Source organism: Heteronotia binoei, chromosome 8 (assembly GCF_032191835.1).
Source record: "Heteronotia binoei isolate CCM8104 ecotype False Entrance Well chromosome 8, APGP_CSIRO_Hbin_v1, whole genome shotgun sequence".
NCBI classification, from domain to species: Eukaryota; Metazoa; Chordata; class Lepidosauria; order Squamata; family Gekkonidae; genus Heteronotia; species Heteronotia binoei.
The window spans coordinates 47,931,923-47,947,569 of record NC_083230.1 but is presented as its reverse complement, the minus strand read 5'-3'; the positions used below and the strand labels follow the sequence as shown (position 1 = coordinate 47,947,569).

Sequence of the window (15,647 nt, the reverse complement as noted above, 5' to 3'; positions counted from 1 at the left end):
GGCCCATCCAGTCCAACACTCTGTGTCACACTGTGGCCAAAAAACCCAAGTGCCATCAAGAGGTCCACCAGTGGGGCTAGTAGCCCTTCCTCTGTGCCCCCCCACCCAAGCAGAAGAGTACAGAGCATCACTGTCCCAGACAGAGAGTTCCAACAATAAGCTGTGGCTAATAGCCACTGATGGACCTCTGCTCCATATGCTTATTCAATCCCCTCTTGAAGCTGTTTATGCTTGTAGCCACCACCACCTCCTGTGGCAGTGAATTCCAAATGTTAATCACCCTTTGGATGAAGAAGTACTTCCTTTTATCATAACCCGACTGCTCAGCAATTTCACTGAATGCCCACGAGTTCTTGTATTGTGAGAAAGGGAGAAAAGTACTTCTTTCTCTACTTTCTCCATCCCATGCATAATCTTGTAAACCTCTATCATGTCACCCCACAGTCGACGTTTCTCCAAGCTAAAGAGCCCCAAGCGTTTTAACCTTTCTTCATAGGGAAAGTGTTCCAACCCTTTAATCATTCTAGTTGCCCTTTTCTTCACTTTTCCAGCGCTATAATATTTTTTTTGAGGCGCAGTGACCAGAATTGTACACAGTACTCCAAATGAGGCCGCACCATCGATTTATACAGGGCCATTATGATACCGGCTGATTTGTTCTCAAAGTTTTATTCAGAATGTAACCTTTCGTATGTACATGCACACTTTACACGAAAGCTTACATTCTGAATAAAACTTCGTTGGTCTTAAAGGTTCACTTGACTCCTACTATGTTCCACTATTGGCTAAGTTCTTCTGAAGCAGAGCTGACGATGAGTTTGTTACAGGGCTTAGTTCCTGGTTAGCTGGTAACCAGGAAAATACGTAGTATTCTATCACTGTCCTTGTTTAACTGTGAGTGATTCTTATGATACCTTGCATATATATTTCTTCATTTTGTCAGAAGAGGTTCTAAGAGTTTAAGATTAACAAATGCAGATTCCTCAGAATGTGGGTTCCTATCTGAGCGACTGGAGCAAATACAGTGGCATTGTGGGGTCTGGCTGCAGATATTGGATCACACAATGCATTCTGGGCAGGGCCGCATTAACACTTAGGCCAAGTAGGCTCTGGCCTGTGGGCCCCCATGCCTTCAGGGGCTCGTGGTCGGCTTCCCTTCCCCCCATTTCCCCCTTGCTAGTAGCCCTCCCAGCCTGCACATGCAGCCAGCAACTGAGCTGCTCTTTGCCCGACTTGCCTGGTGTGGTTGATGCTGGTGTCATTGCCAAGTTTGCCTTTCTCTGCCCCTCCCCCAGTTTTGTCAAAGGGGGTTTTGAGAAGGTGCCTGCAGGCTGCAGCAGGGGCCACCAGCAGTGGGGCAGCGGCTTCAACTCTGAGATAATTTGCAAGGGGGCCCCAAGATTTTGACTGCCTAGGGGCCTCCACAGTGTTTAACCTGGCCCTGATTCTGGGTAGCAACTTGAATTATGTAGGAGTGCATAGGAATCAGTGGGATTCCAGCATGTTACATTGTTGTCAGGTGTAGCCCCTGTTCACTCAATAAACAGTCCATTTAGTTCAAAGGTTCAGTTTATTCATGTGCTTCAGGCAGGTAGATCGCTCAGACTAAGTTTGAGTTAGAACTGAAGTAAAGCAGCATACAGACAGTAATATACCCTAACAATAAACAACCATGAGCAGTGGCAAGCACCCCTTCCCCTTTCTTCCCATAGCTACTAGTCTTTGGGAGGTTTCCCAAGGTGCAATCTTGATATAGTTTGTTTCAATGAAGCTGTATGCATTAAACATAACAACAGGTGTGCATTTGCTAGTGTGGTATAATATGGGATGGAAGCTTGGGAAACGGGGTGGGGAGAGGATACATTCACAGCATCAGGACTATTTCCAACATTGACCTTATAATGGCAAGGCACTTGACATCCTGCCCCCCTTAAGGTCCCCCTCCCGGCCCCGGCTGATCTGGATGAGCCTTGTGAAACTTTTTTTATTAATCTTGAGGCAGACACATGTTCTGTGTGTACCCATTCATTGTGAGAAGCAGGAAAATGAATCCATTTAATCAAATAGTATAACACCCCCCTCTTTGACTTTGAGTTCCACTTCATGGTGTGGTTGGTTCTGGATCATTCCCGGATCCAGAGCTGCTGTTCAGGGGTGCCAGGTATTGTCTTATGCTGTGTGTTTCAACCAACTGCAATGGAAGAAAGGGTGTAAGTTTCTATACATTTTTGGTAAATCTAGTTCAACAGTCACTTGATTGATCAGTATTTTGACTGTTTCGAAAGGTCCAATGTATTTTTGACTAAGTTTCCTGGAAGGGTGTAAGTTTGGGAGGTTTTTTGTGGACAAGTATACCGAATCCCCACTTTTAACCTCCCCGAATGGTTGTCTTTTCTTGTCATAGAACAAAATAGGAGTCAATTGCACCTTTAAGACCAACTTAGTTTTATTCAGAACGTAAGCTTTCATGTGTATGCACACTTCTTCAGGCAAGGGATGAGGTACAGTAAGCAGAGCCACATATAGTTGGTAGGGTTTGGAATGCCAAGTGGTACAAAGTTAAAAACCAATAGCAGACTAGTAAAATTAACAAATTCAAAAAACCTTTGATCTGGGTTGAATTAGTGCGGGAAACCATAAAACAGTAACATGTCAGAATGTGAGAATGCCTGTTAATTATTCTATTGCTAATAAACATGGGTCAAAAAGAAGGCATTCTTGAACTTGTTCACTCTCAGAACTTCAAGAACAGAATGGAGAGGGGAATTGCTGAATTACAAACTATTATGAAACTTGGAACAAACACCTCCCCAGGACTGAACAGATATGTTGTTTTTTGTTTTTTTAATCTCATTGCGTATGCTAAACCCACTTTCACCAAGTAGGGCGATATATCCACTGTATTCCAATGTATTTCTCTTTTAGGATAGTATATCAGAATAATGCTTTTGTATTGACATAAACTAGGGATATTGGCTGTTTATCTCTTTACATATATTAAACCCATCTTCTACTATATTTTAATGTATTTTTCCTAATGGCAAACTAGAATGATGTATGTATTTATGTTACATGTTAAAAGGTAAATTAGTTGGACGGGAAAAACTTCTGGGAAATAAATGCCTTCTTTTTGACCCAGGTTTATTAGCAATAGAATAATCAACAGGCATTCTCACATTCTGACATGTACTGTTTTATGGTTTCCCACAATAATTCAACCCAGATCAAAGGTTTTTGAATTTGTTAATTTTACTAGTCTGCTATTGGTTTTTAACTTTGTACCACTTGGCATTCCAAACCCCACCAGCTATATGTGGCTCTGCTTACTGTACCTCATTCCTTGTATGAAGAAGTGTGCATGCACATGAAAACTTATGTTCTAAATAAAACTAAGTTGGTCTTAAAGGTGAAATTGACTCCTATTTTGTTCTACTACTTCACACCAACACTGCTGCCTATTTCGGTTTTTCTTGTCATAAGCAGCTTTGTAAGTATTTTTTTGCCTTTTCTCGCTGTTTTTGAGCCACTGACCATATAGATTCAAGTTTTGACCACCAATCCACCAGTCAGTAGCTGCTGGTTGGGAGCCCCCTGGGAGAGTCAGTAGCGGCTTCCCTTCGAATCCCTATACAATCTGGAAAGGTGAGCAGTTTGTGGAGCTATGCACGAAATTATTGTAAGCATACTCCGCAAAAGGCAACAGTTCACACCAGTCTGCTAAAAGTTTACAAAGCAACACAAATATTGCTCCAACACTGTATACGTTCATTCAGTCTGGCTCAGTGGCCTTGGGCATGTCATTATATCTCAGTGTAATCTATATTGTGATTGCTTTGTAGATAAAGTGGTATAGCTGGAGGAAGGCTAGATTTCAGATACATAACTTTTATCTGCACTAGTACAAGAGTTCTGATACTGTGGGAGGTCTTGGAAACTCACTGCATACTAATAATGGCATTGACAAAACAGACAATGGTAACTTTCTTGAGAAGGGCTCAATACTCTTTCTGGACTGAAGCTGTTGCTTTAAATTAATTTATACCGAACGTGTCACTGGGATTGCAGTTGTAGCTCATGTTGATGCATCTCACTGTAGAGCAGGGTAGAAATTGCAGCCTATTGGCTTTGGAAGAGCCTTCGATACCATTGGTCATTATTTTGTATTGGTAACCAGGACCATCTTATTACTTATGTGAAGTTTGATGTATTGAAAAGAACATTGGTTGTACCCAGGGCTTTTTTTTAGCAGGAACGGACAGGAATGTAGCTCCAACTGGCTTGGTGTCAGGGAGTGTGGCCTAATATTAAAATAATTTCCTGGTGGGCGTTTTCTTTCTTTCTTTCTTTCTTTCTTTCTTTCTTTCTTTCTTTCTTTCTTTCTTTCTTTCTTTCTTTCTTTCTTTCTTTCTTTCTTTCTTATAAAATTTAATTAGCAATACTAAAAATTACAACACATATAGCATATAAAATAAAACAGCAAGTTTAGTATACAGTACATTACAATACAGTACATCAGTTATCTAACCTCAAAACACAGAAAAGAGTATATCTTAAGAAAGGACCAAAACATTACAGTCTACTTATCAATTAACAGTTCCATAATTCAAATTGTTCTATTCCATTAGCATGCTAAATGGTCTATATCTTTCTTGGTAAGCAGTCAACTTCACCAGAGTATGTTTCCTTTACTTTAAGTAACCAGTCCTGAAGATTAGGAGCGTTAGACTGTTTCTAATGCCTACCAAAAATTAATCTGGCAATGGTAATTATGTGTAAAGCAATTAGTTGTTGATCTCTAGAAAAATCAGGAAGATAATTCAACAATACTGAATCTGGTTTATAAGGAATTTGTTTTCCTCACCCACATGCTGTAATTTCTATCATTTGTTTCCAAAAGTTGGAAGCATGCATACAAAGCCACCACATATTAAAAAGTCAGCTTTATCCTCTTTACAGAAGAAACATTTTTCAGTATCAAATTTATAAATTTTTGCCAGCTTCATGAGGGAGAGATGCCATTTATAAATCATTTTAAACAAATTTTCTCTGAAGGAAAGGCTAACAGTAAAATTCATGCCATGAGTAAAAACAAATTTCCAAGCATTGTCATCCATAATTTTACTTATATATTTTTGCCATCTACAACAAAAATTAAAATCAGGTTTAAGGAATATTTTCAGTAAGCAGAAGTATAATTTTGATATAAACCCTTTATTATAAGACATCAGTAAATCCTCAAATTCTGTTGTTGATCTAAGGACATTTTTCTGTAACATCTTGTGGAGGTAGGTTCTAATTTGAAGGTACTTGAATTCTGAAATGCCAGGATTTGTGGTCATTTTTAATTCCTTGTATTACTTGATCACTTGATTATTAAGTATCAGCTCTCTATAAGAACTGTAACCTACAATTTCCCATTATCTTAAGAGGGCAAGTTCTAGACTTATCTCATCAATCATATCACTGATAACTGAGGCTAAAGGAGAGAATCTTGGTGACAGACTATTCTTCACTTGATCCTGTATGCTGAAGCCTGCTGGGTTTTTTCTGCAAAAAAAAAAGTCCTGGCTGTGCCTATTTATTTTTCATTGGTACCAGGCAACTGTCATTCACTCAAGCCTTCATAATCTCATTGAAATGGGTTCAGCTGAAGACATTTTAGAAAATGTGGTGCAGAATGAGGGAGTCTGCCTCCCAAATACGGGACAGTTTGTTTGTTTATTACTTTAAATTCAGTTTTATAGTGTGACCCCCATTATTATTTCCAGCTTGGAATTTGTAAATGGCTTCATCTTGTAGGTTTAGGCTACAATGGCATGCTTTGAGGAAATCAGAGACTTTGCATTGTCTGTTGTGCCCCCCCTTGAGGAATGGCCTGCCTGATTTGCTCTGAAAGGCTCCCAGATTTCTGACATTCCCCAAACCATGTAAAGAAGACCTGTTCAGGAAGAAAGGTAATCCGGCTATGCTATAATTTTAGGAATCTTTAGGCTCAGGAAGCACTCTATAAAAGGAAAGGGATACGGATTATACCACCATGTATAGGATATATTATCTCTTTTCAGTATCTATTATCTTGCTACACTGCATTATTTTCTAATGTAATGTTACCTTTCTGCATTGTATCTGCATTCTATATTATATCTAATATTCTATGCTTTTCAGATTTCTGTAACTCTAGTCCTAGTACATTGCTTATTAGAAGTCTCATTGTATTGACTTCATCAACCTATATTGCATAATACACCTTCAGTCTCAGTGAAAAAGACTATAAATACAGTAAATAAAATAATGTATATGCACTTCTCAGTGGACATCAATGACTCTAATAGGCAGCCCTCAGAGACTGGGAAATGTGAAGAGAGTAGACAAAGTGTAGCTGCTGGAATTGGCTGAAATACTTTGGTGGCAGGAGTTCTTTCTCATTCTGTCTGAGAATCTTATGTAATGTAGCAGATCTGCTGCTCTGTAGGAGTGTCTCTGTACCTCTACCTGTATGTGTTTACTTATTAACTGTTTGTGGGTGGGGTTTTCCCTGCCAGCCAACTGGCCATCAGTGGGCAGAAGCCCCCAAAATCAGGTGATCTGCCACCCTTGCTTGGGGAATGAAAGCGTTAAGACCAGAAATGGCTTACATCATTCCCTTCCACTTCATTTTATTACACAACAATCATGGGAAGTAGGTTCAGCTTGGAGCAGCCCAAGGTCATCTTGTACATTTCCATGGCAGAGTCAGAATTTGAACCTGGGGCCAAATCCCAGTCCAACCCCCTGTCCACAGTCCACTATTTGTAAATAAAGCAAATATACAGATATGCCATCAGTATCCAGTGCTCTCTCGCCCACAGGGAACCACACAGGTGCAATAGCCCCTAGAAACTGCACAACAATATACTATTTTTGCTCCAGCACCTGCACTGCCTTCTTATTTAGCATTATTCAGTATTTGGGTTATAAGCGCAAAAGCCATAAGCAGCCAAGTCCCATAATTACTAAGATAATCTGAAAACGCAAATTGGTATGTAGTATGTTAACAACATGTAGAATGGAGCACTTGGTAGCAGTTGCACAACTTTGGCGCTATTTTCCTCCTTTGCAAACTCTCCAAAGCACTAAATACCTTTTACAACGATGTAATATATTTGTAAAAAATCAGCTTTAGCTTGCAGAGTACATTTTGTTTTACCTGTTTTTTTTAAAAAAAATTTAGATGGACTTTAAAATAGTAACCTCCCATAACCTAGTAAGTCGCACATCTTTATAAATTGCAAGGGGGGGGAGAGGTTTGAAAAGCTCTGCTGTGCCTATGTAGTCCCCTGCAGACCATAAAGGGGATCTCTGGCCAACCTTTAAAGTTTTAGAACAGGATCCTTCCAACAAGAAAAGCCTTTGTTAACCTGTCAGTGCTAAGTCTAACCTCATTACTTTGTGAATGCCATGTAAATACCAAGTTAATTTGCTTTGTATAGATAAAATATGCAAATAAACAAGTAATATGGAGCTGTGTGTTTGAATCTGGTAAGATTTGGTTGCTTCTTTTGAACAACAAAAGGGTGTAGATATGGTGAGAGCTTGTTTCATTCTCCTTCTTGCAAACATCCTAACTTGCTGAGTGTCTTCTGTGTATCATCATTATGCTTCATGATTGCCCCTACGTAGAAAGCTCCATTTCTTCCTATTCCCCTACTGCATGGCATGTGGGTTTCTCTCTTTCATCTCCCCACCCCCTCACTCTCTGGGAAGATCAGTGAATCCTTTCATATTGAAATCCATATTTTAAACTGCAGAACAATTTAAGAATTTGCTATTCCTGTTGAAGAAGGATTATGTGTTTTCCTTTGTTATTGTTCAGTGGGCAACACTAAGAGAGAGTTAAATATCCAAAGGATTTGGGGAGGGGGAGGGGAAAATCCTCTGATTGTGCTGAAATGCATGGCCCTTTGCCTAGAACAGAAACTGGAGCTCGCAGCACAGTGCAGAAGCCTGGGAGACTGTAGCAAGCTCCATTTAAAACCTTTGCCAGAATCTTATGCTATTTGATGTTTTGCTGCTGTTAAAAGAAATATTGCTTTTTCAAAGCTATTGATTTGATGCTGCAAGGGGTGGCGGCAGAAGTAGTAGTACTGAATGACACAGCTTTGCCAGATGACATGGAGCTGATCTCTGCATCAGCCAAGAGGAATTAAGCTTTGTCACTCCCCACTGGGACTACCTTTCTTCTGGTATGTGCGCGAGGAATTCATATGCTTCTGCTGCATCCACCAAAGCAGAGCCTTGAGTATACTTTGCTGCTGAAGGCAGTAAGCAAGAATGATAGCTGTCTCTTTTAAATGCCGTTGTCAAATTCTGAGGAGACTTACTAAAGGTATGTTGCTTTTCTTATTGTTCATTCAGCAGCTGTATTGCAGCATTCCATAAACATAACCTAATGGTTTTACATCCAAATATAACTGCCTTTTTAACAATTTATTGTCAGGTAACAAAAGAACTCTGTGAATATGTGTATATATGTTTATATATGTGAATGTGGGCGGGGGGAGACAGATATACAGGTAGATACTAAAAGCCTCGAATGCCCCATGCTGTGTTCACATTGCAGAGCGGTATTGCTTTGTGCTTTTTGGATGGTTTCATTGCTTAAAGGAGAATGTGTTTTCAAGTAAAGTGCTGAAGTTATTATGGGATATTATTGGTTTGTATTCCTGTTAACTGGTCAGGAGAGGTCTTGCTTGTGTCATTCTGTGCTATATATTGGTAGAAGATGCCTATAGGAAAATTCTCAACTAAGAGTGGCTTTATTCACATTGTTAAGAGATTACATCCTTGAGAGATTGTAAAGATCTTTTCTCCAAACATTGAAAATGTCTGATAGCTTCAGAGCCCAGATTTTTACTGCTATTATTAATTTTTTAAATGAAATATAGATTCTTAGAAGCACTTGATTGGCTTGATAATGATGTTATTAAGCTTATTTTGTAATGCTGAGGCAGAACATTGCTATTATGCTTTAAAACTTTAAAAAAATTAATCTTACTGTAGAAATGTAAAGCAGCTGCTTTGAATCCTTCATGAAGATAGCGCTGTCTTATGTGTATTACAAAATCAGTTAATATTAAAACTTTAAGCAATGAACATGATATAACAAACATTTGTAATATCTTGAGTTAAAGACAGCATTGGGACTGTTAGGATACCATTGGTGGAAAAAATAACATTTAGTCTTCTACTTACAGTCAGTGCCTGAAAGCAAAGAAAGGCATGTAGTTTGTAGCACTGAAATATGAAAGCCCTAGGAAAAAGCAGCAAACGGTTATTACTATGCTAAATGGTAGTGGACTTGCAAACAACGTTAATGAACTTGTCAGGAACATCTTAGTTTGAAAAATTAGTTTCCTTTCAGAAATCAGTTACACAGCTCATAATCAATATTTCATGTTGCTGAAACATGGAGGCAGATGGTGTGAGGGAAGATCCTGTAACAGTAAGTGGGAAAGAAAAAGTAGTTGCCAGAGAGAGAGCAATTGTAACTCAGTTGCTTGATACTACACCATGGGGCGCTTTCACACATGCTGAATAATGCAGTTTCAATCCAGTGACCATTTACAAGTGGATTTTTGTTTGCAAGTGGATCTTGCCATTTCACATAGTAAAATCCAGTTGCAAAGTGCATTGAAAGAGGATTGCAGGTGTGTTATTTACTGTGCGTGAAAGTGCCACATGAGTGGCTAGTGGTCATAAAATATTATCATGAACCTCTCAAATCTGGAACAGTCTGGCTTTGGTTTTTCAGTACATGGAAACTAGTTTTATTTCCATTCAGTTAACATCTTGTTTCTTCTTAATATTATTTGAAGTCACCTTTGCCTGAGTGTTTCAATAATCTCACCTGCTATTAATATTGTGTAATTCAGTACAGTCTCCTTAGGACCAGTCTTCCACATTATTTTCTTTTTTCTTCACTCATCAAAACACCACCCAACGAGAACCGCTTAATGAAATCACTGAGAAAAGTTGCCTATTTCTTGCTTTGAACAGTTGCCTCCTAATAAGTGCCTGAAAAGTGTGATATTGACATGCTCTTTACTACTTTACTAAAATAGGTAGTTAATTACATGTTGACCATACCTTAACTTTTATTGTTCTGTCTCTTTTTTAAGTTGCAACCTCCCCCAACAACCTGTTTAGAATTTTTTTTTTTAAATCAAATAGTATGATAGTGACTTTTTAATGTCTTTTTATGAAGACCAGGGGTTTGATGCATAGCTCCCTTCTGAGAAGTGAAAAGAGTTTCCACTGGAAGAAGTACTCTTTCTCCAATAGAACATGCTTCAGTTATCCAAAAGGAAACATTAGACCCAAAGTTGGGTCAGTAGCAGCTTTTTCCCTGTGTACAGGCTGCACAAAGACAAGCTGAGTTGGATTCAGTAGTTCCATCAATGAAAACTTTTGCAGCTGCAGAAACTCTACAAATGGAAGAGCAAGGAGGGACCATATTACATCTTTTCCCTTCCTTGCCTGCAGCTGCCCATGAATCATAGCATTTTATCTACAAGACCTTCCATGATCAGGCTTGCTAAGGTCCAGTTGGGGCCTGTAGATCTCCTGGAATTAAAACAGTTCTACAGATTACAGAGATAAATTTCCCTGGACAAAATGGCATGACATCCCTGCTGAGTTTCTTGACCAAACTTCACCCTTTCCAGGCAGTATCCTAAATCTCCAGGAATTTCACCTGTTTCAAGACAGTACTGGAGGATGGGAGAAGCTATATATAAAAAAAGTTGCATCTTGGTGCAATAAGTTCATAGACAGCATTTTTGCATAATATAAAAATGTTTCTCTGTAGTGGGAATGGACAACTGTGAGGGCTGCATCAGAAATGTGTAATGAGCTGGTGAGGTACAGGTAATTTCACTGTTGTAATTCCATTTGGGTTGATTGTATATAATTTTTCAACATTAGCATAATCTTCTTACCATTGTGAGTAGCAGTTACCCCTGGGTCAGTGGTTTTAGCATTATACACACCCTGGCACTGTAGTTTGAATATTTTTTCTTTAGTGGAAAGTCTGCTTCTTGAAAAATACTGGTAACAAATTAAGCTCTCATATTCCCAAATGAAGCAGTGCTACTTCTAGTAATGTGTGCTAGAAACCTGATTTAAAAAATAAAGTTAGATTTCCAGTAATTCTGAGGAACTATTCTGAGTTCTGGATCCAACAGCAGGCTCATTTTCACTTTATAGTGATCTGAGTAGTTACTTTACAAGAAGAAATATTTTGTTTAGTAACACTTCAGCAATACTTTTAAAAATATTTTAATTGTTTTAGGATCTTATACTTATGCACATAGTTGGCATATTAAATACCATCGCAGATTTCCACATATTTTTATTCAACATACACCCTTTCTGCAGAAAGCAGCACCTAGTCCTTTAGCACAAATCCTTCCCCTTACTAAGCAGGGCATAGACCTCTCAGCCTGTTGAATTCTGGCCATGGAATCAAGATTGGAAAGTCTCTCAAAAGAGCAGGTTACAAAATTATTTGCACTATACAAGCTACTGCTGACTCATTCTAACCTCCTAACCTTGTTCTTTGGCTATTTGACCACAATACTGTAGGCATTAATGTGAGGGTTTAATGTAGTACTTTTCTCCCTGTGAGTGGTTCCATTTAGAAGGAATGTACTAAAAAAATAATGGATGTGGGCCACTTCTGTCTCAAGTCAGCATAGAAAGTTTATTGTATTATAGCATAACTGGGAATATTAGCCAAACATATACATCCTTTTTCAATGAGTCTGGGAAGATGACTTGGATATTAAAGTTTATTTGAAATGGTGAGTCTCACAAAAATTCTATATTTTATTGCTATTAAGGATTCCACACAGACGTGGGAGCACTGTAGCATTTATACTTTGAAAGGAGAGGTATAGGGAAATGTTTCTTCCGTGTTGATCTAATTACTTAATGACAATGTCTGCTCTATTTGATAAGGATCAAATGCCAAGGCAAAATGTTCAGGTAGGAAAGAGAGGTAGGTGAAACATTCATTGTTTATCTTGCTATTCACCTGTGAACAACACACAAGTTGATGAAAGTTCCAGGTGGGCAGCTGTGTTGGTCTGAAGCAATTCTCAATAAAACTTTGTTGATCTTAAAAGTGCTACTGGACTCCAACTTTGTTTTAAAAGTTGACAAAGTAAGTAGAAATTCTTGGTTTGCAGCACTTTTTAGTTCATTTGGAATTTCATATCTTAGCAAAACTTTGTACTATGGTCCTTCATGGATCTGTCCACTAAGATTTGTTGTAATTATTTGGTGTGTTTGAAGCAAGAATATCTTTGCTTCACTTCATTAATTTTTTCGTAACGAATCTGAAGTCAACAACTCTTGGTCAAAATTGAGAGAAGCATTTGATTCACCTTCTTTATCATGGGATGAGTGATCATGAAAGCAAAGAAAAGTTGTTTTATAATATGTGTGGATGCAGGGAGTGCCCAGTTTATTATTATTTTTTTACAAGCATAGGAGTTCTGTGAATGGCCCAAGGCAGTCAGCAACAATCTGTGGTAGACTGCAAGTAGTACAGTCTTGAGAAATTTTCAGAAGATGCTGCAAGGCTATCTGCTTTTCTGGAGCTTTCAGTGAATAGTCTACAGGCATCTTTTGGGCAAGGGGATGACTATGGATTTTATTTTGTATGTTTTAAATTGTAGTTTTTAAAAATAGCTTTGTAAGTCACAAGATATAAATGTTTTTTCAAATGAATTATTTAATTAATAAGTATCCTGATAATTAGATTTTCTTTCTCAATTGAGGTGAAAATATAGGAGATGATAGATGCATTGACTTTTTAAAAACTTTACAACCAATAACACCCTAAAATTAAATCAACCTATGGAGGGTTCTGAGTTTGATCAGAACAGTAACACAGGAAAGAAGGGTTACCTAATCTTTCCCCCTCTGTTAATTTTCCTAATCCAAATAAAATCACAATCCCAAAGCAGCTTTCTTTTAGGGGGGTGCTATATATTTCTCCCTACAGTCAGAAAAATAGGTGGGGGTTGCTACTTAACTATTCCCCCCCTTAGCACTTGTGCTCTGGTCAAACTCAAAACACCTTTCCCACTGCACCTTCAGTAATTTTTAAAAGTCAGGAGATATTCCACATCTACCACAATGCAAGACCAGTGTCCTGAAGAAGCAGTGATGAAACAGTAAATTATTTGTATGTGCATATGACACTTGGTGTATCAGGATAACAGCCCCTGAATATTTGATGTAGCACACAAACTATATGATCTAGATCAGTTGCCATATGTACTGAAGCTAACACCATTATGCAAGAATAAATGTTTTATTGGTTACAGCCCAAGTTTTTAAGAAGGTAAATTAATTTTGTGATTGAAACAATTTCTCAAAATTACCGTATTTTTTGCACCATAAGACTCACTTTTCCCCCCAAAAAAAGTGGAGGGAAAAGTGTGTGCGTCTTAAGGAGCGAATACTGCAAAAAATTCACACAAATGCCTCTAAATTCACACAAACAGCTCTAAAAACTAGGTGCGTCTTATGCTCAGGTGCGTCTTATGGAGCGAAAAATACGGTAGATACTCTCCAAAGCTTGTAAAACTGCAGAGGAGCTGAATATCTATAATGCGGTAGAGGATATTTTAATTTTTGAATTGAAATTCACAGTATAAAATAAATGTGCTAGAGTGAGAAAATAGCTGTTCCAGGAATAATGATTAAGGTACTTTTTCTATGTGGTGCTTTAACACTGATTTTTATTAAATCTGTGAGAAAATGCAAGTATGAAATAGCAACTGGAAACTAGCTTTTCAAATGACTGTAGATTACAGTTCATTCACTACTGATTATTACATGCACCGTTACTGAAATATCAGTAAATTAGATTAATTTCTGACATTAAAGTCTCCTAAGTTTTGATGTTGATCTAGAACTGATATAGACACTAACATCTTTTCCTAGCTGGATCTTAGCACACTAGATCTATGTGCTATAAGGAATCCAAGTGATAATATATTGAAGATGCTATTGTTATTACTATGAGAAATATATACTTAAATGTGAAGTCATTTATTTTAGAAATGGGAACATTTACCATATTGTAATACGGCAACAAGAGACTGCCAGATCATACTGAATGATTTTAAACTGCTTATTCCCAACCGTGAAATTAGTGTGCATGTGAAAGAAGAATACTGGCTCAAGAATCTGAAGGGATTATCTACTATGACCTGTAGCAGATGCTTAATTTTCTTCTGTATCATGTGTGTTGGCCTCTTTTATTTCTGCAGGTTGGCTCTAACGGTCTAGACAGAGATTGTGGTAGCAATAGTTTCCAGTATTTCCATTCTCCAAGCAGCCCCTTAAGATAGCTGAAAGCCATTGGTAAGTGTTGGAGAGCTTTGTGGATATAATGTTATGAGGAAAAGGCACCAAGAGTGGGCAGGGAGAGGGGAAATTGCCCCTCTTACCTCTTGTGCTGACAGAAAGCTTGTTGCATCAGCAGGAGGATATAGGGGTGATTTTGCCTGATTCCTCCTCACTGTAGCCCCTTTTGCCTCATAGCTTCTGGCCCACAGGGGTCTCCAGACCTCTACATTGGCTTTTTGCCAGTCTAGGGGGCTGCTGAAGGAAGGGGGAGGCAGGGAAAGATCAGTTTCTGCAAGTTTCTAGTGTGCATGGTTTATAGGGAGCTTTGTCTAGGGAGCCACTGAAAATATGCACAATATATGTAATGTAAACAGGCAAACTTTGTATTCTGAATGGTATTACATATACTAATACCTTATTTCTACATGTGCATAATTTTTTTCTGCTGCTCATGTTAAAAGGTTGGGTACAGCAACATCAAATATTATCTGTAATTTCTTTTATTCATCTGGGGCTCAGTATATCCCATCCACCATCAAACTGTTTCAGGGCTGTAGCCAGCGGGTGGGGGGGCACAGGGGTGATGCCCTCTATAGAATCTGCAGCACCCCCACCCAATCTTCCCCAGCCTTCCTTTCACTGAAAGGGAAAGATTAGGGAAGATGGGGTGGAGGTGCTGCAGATTCTATAGGGGCACCTCCCCTGTGCTTTCCCCCCACCCCCCGCTATGGCCCTAACCTGTTTAATGCCAAGGTGGCTGCACAAAGTTTGTATGGGGCTGGTATATGGAATGACAAAATAAGGGAGTGCTTCAACTCAATTCTTCCTGAATTCCTGCATTCTATCAGCAGAATTCCAAATTGTGTAGTGGTGGTAGCCCTCCAAGCTGAATTGGGTCAACCATCTCTTGAAGTTTGGGCATGGTTGAAGGCTTTTTCCTTTAAAATTTTACACTCTGACATCCAAGAGGGCTACCATGGCTTAGTCAGAGAGCACTCTTATGTTTCTCACTGGGATTAACTTGTCAAGCAACAACTACAGTTCTTCAATTTTTCCTTGGATTCCCTTTATTTGGTTACCAGACAGAAAACCATAAGAATGATCAAGAAACATCAAGTACAGTTAAAACAATACAATCTGCAGAGCATAATGTGTTTGTTCTACTAAATTTGTTAGTATTCTTCCACCTGGAGAGCTCCCCGATTTGACTATTCCTCACTATAGTTGTGCCTTTATGGTGGCAC

At 38.6% G+C, this 15,647-nt stretch overlaps 1 protein-coding gene across 16 annotated transcripts in view; it reads left to right on the top strand.

Moving 5' to 3' along the window:
- GRIP1 (glutamate receptor interacting protein 1) overlaps positions 1-15,647 on the top strand; it is a 596,626-nt gene that overhangs the window by 337,481 nt on the left and 243,498 nt on the right. Inside the window, exon 1 of one of the 16 annotated variants that reach the window (XM_060245025.1) lies at positions 7,938-8,365. The exons of the other annotated variants lie outside the window; for them this stretch is intronic. Coding sequence (XP_060101008.1) covers positions 8,311-8,365 — 55 coding nt within the window. The 5' untranslated portion in view covers positions 7,938-8,310. Of the gene's footprint in view, positions 1-7,937; positions 8,366-15,647 lie in introns of those variants that run through there. 16 annotated transcript variants of the gene reach the window in all.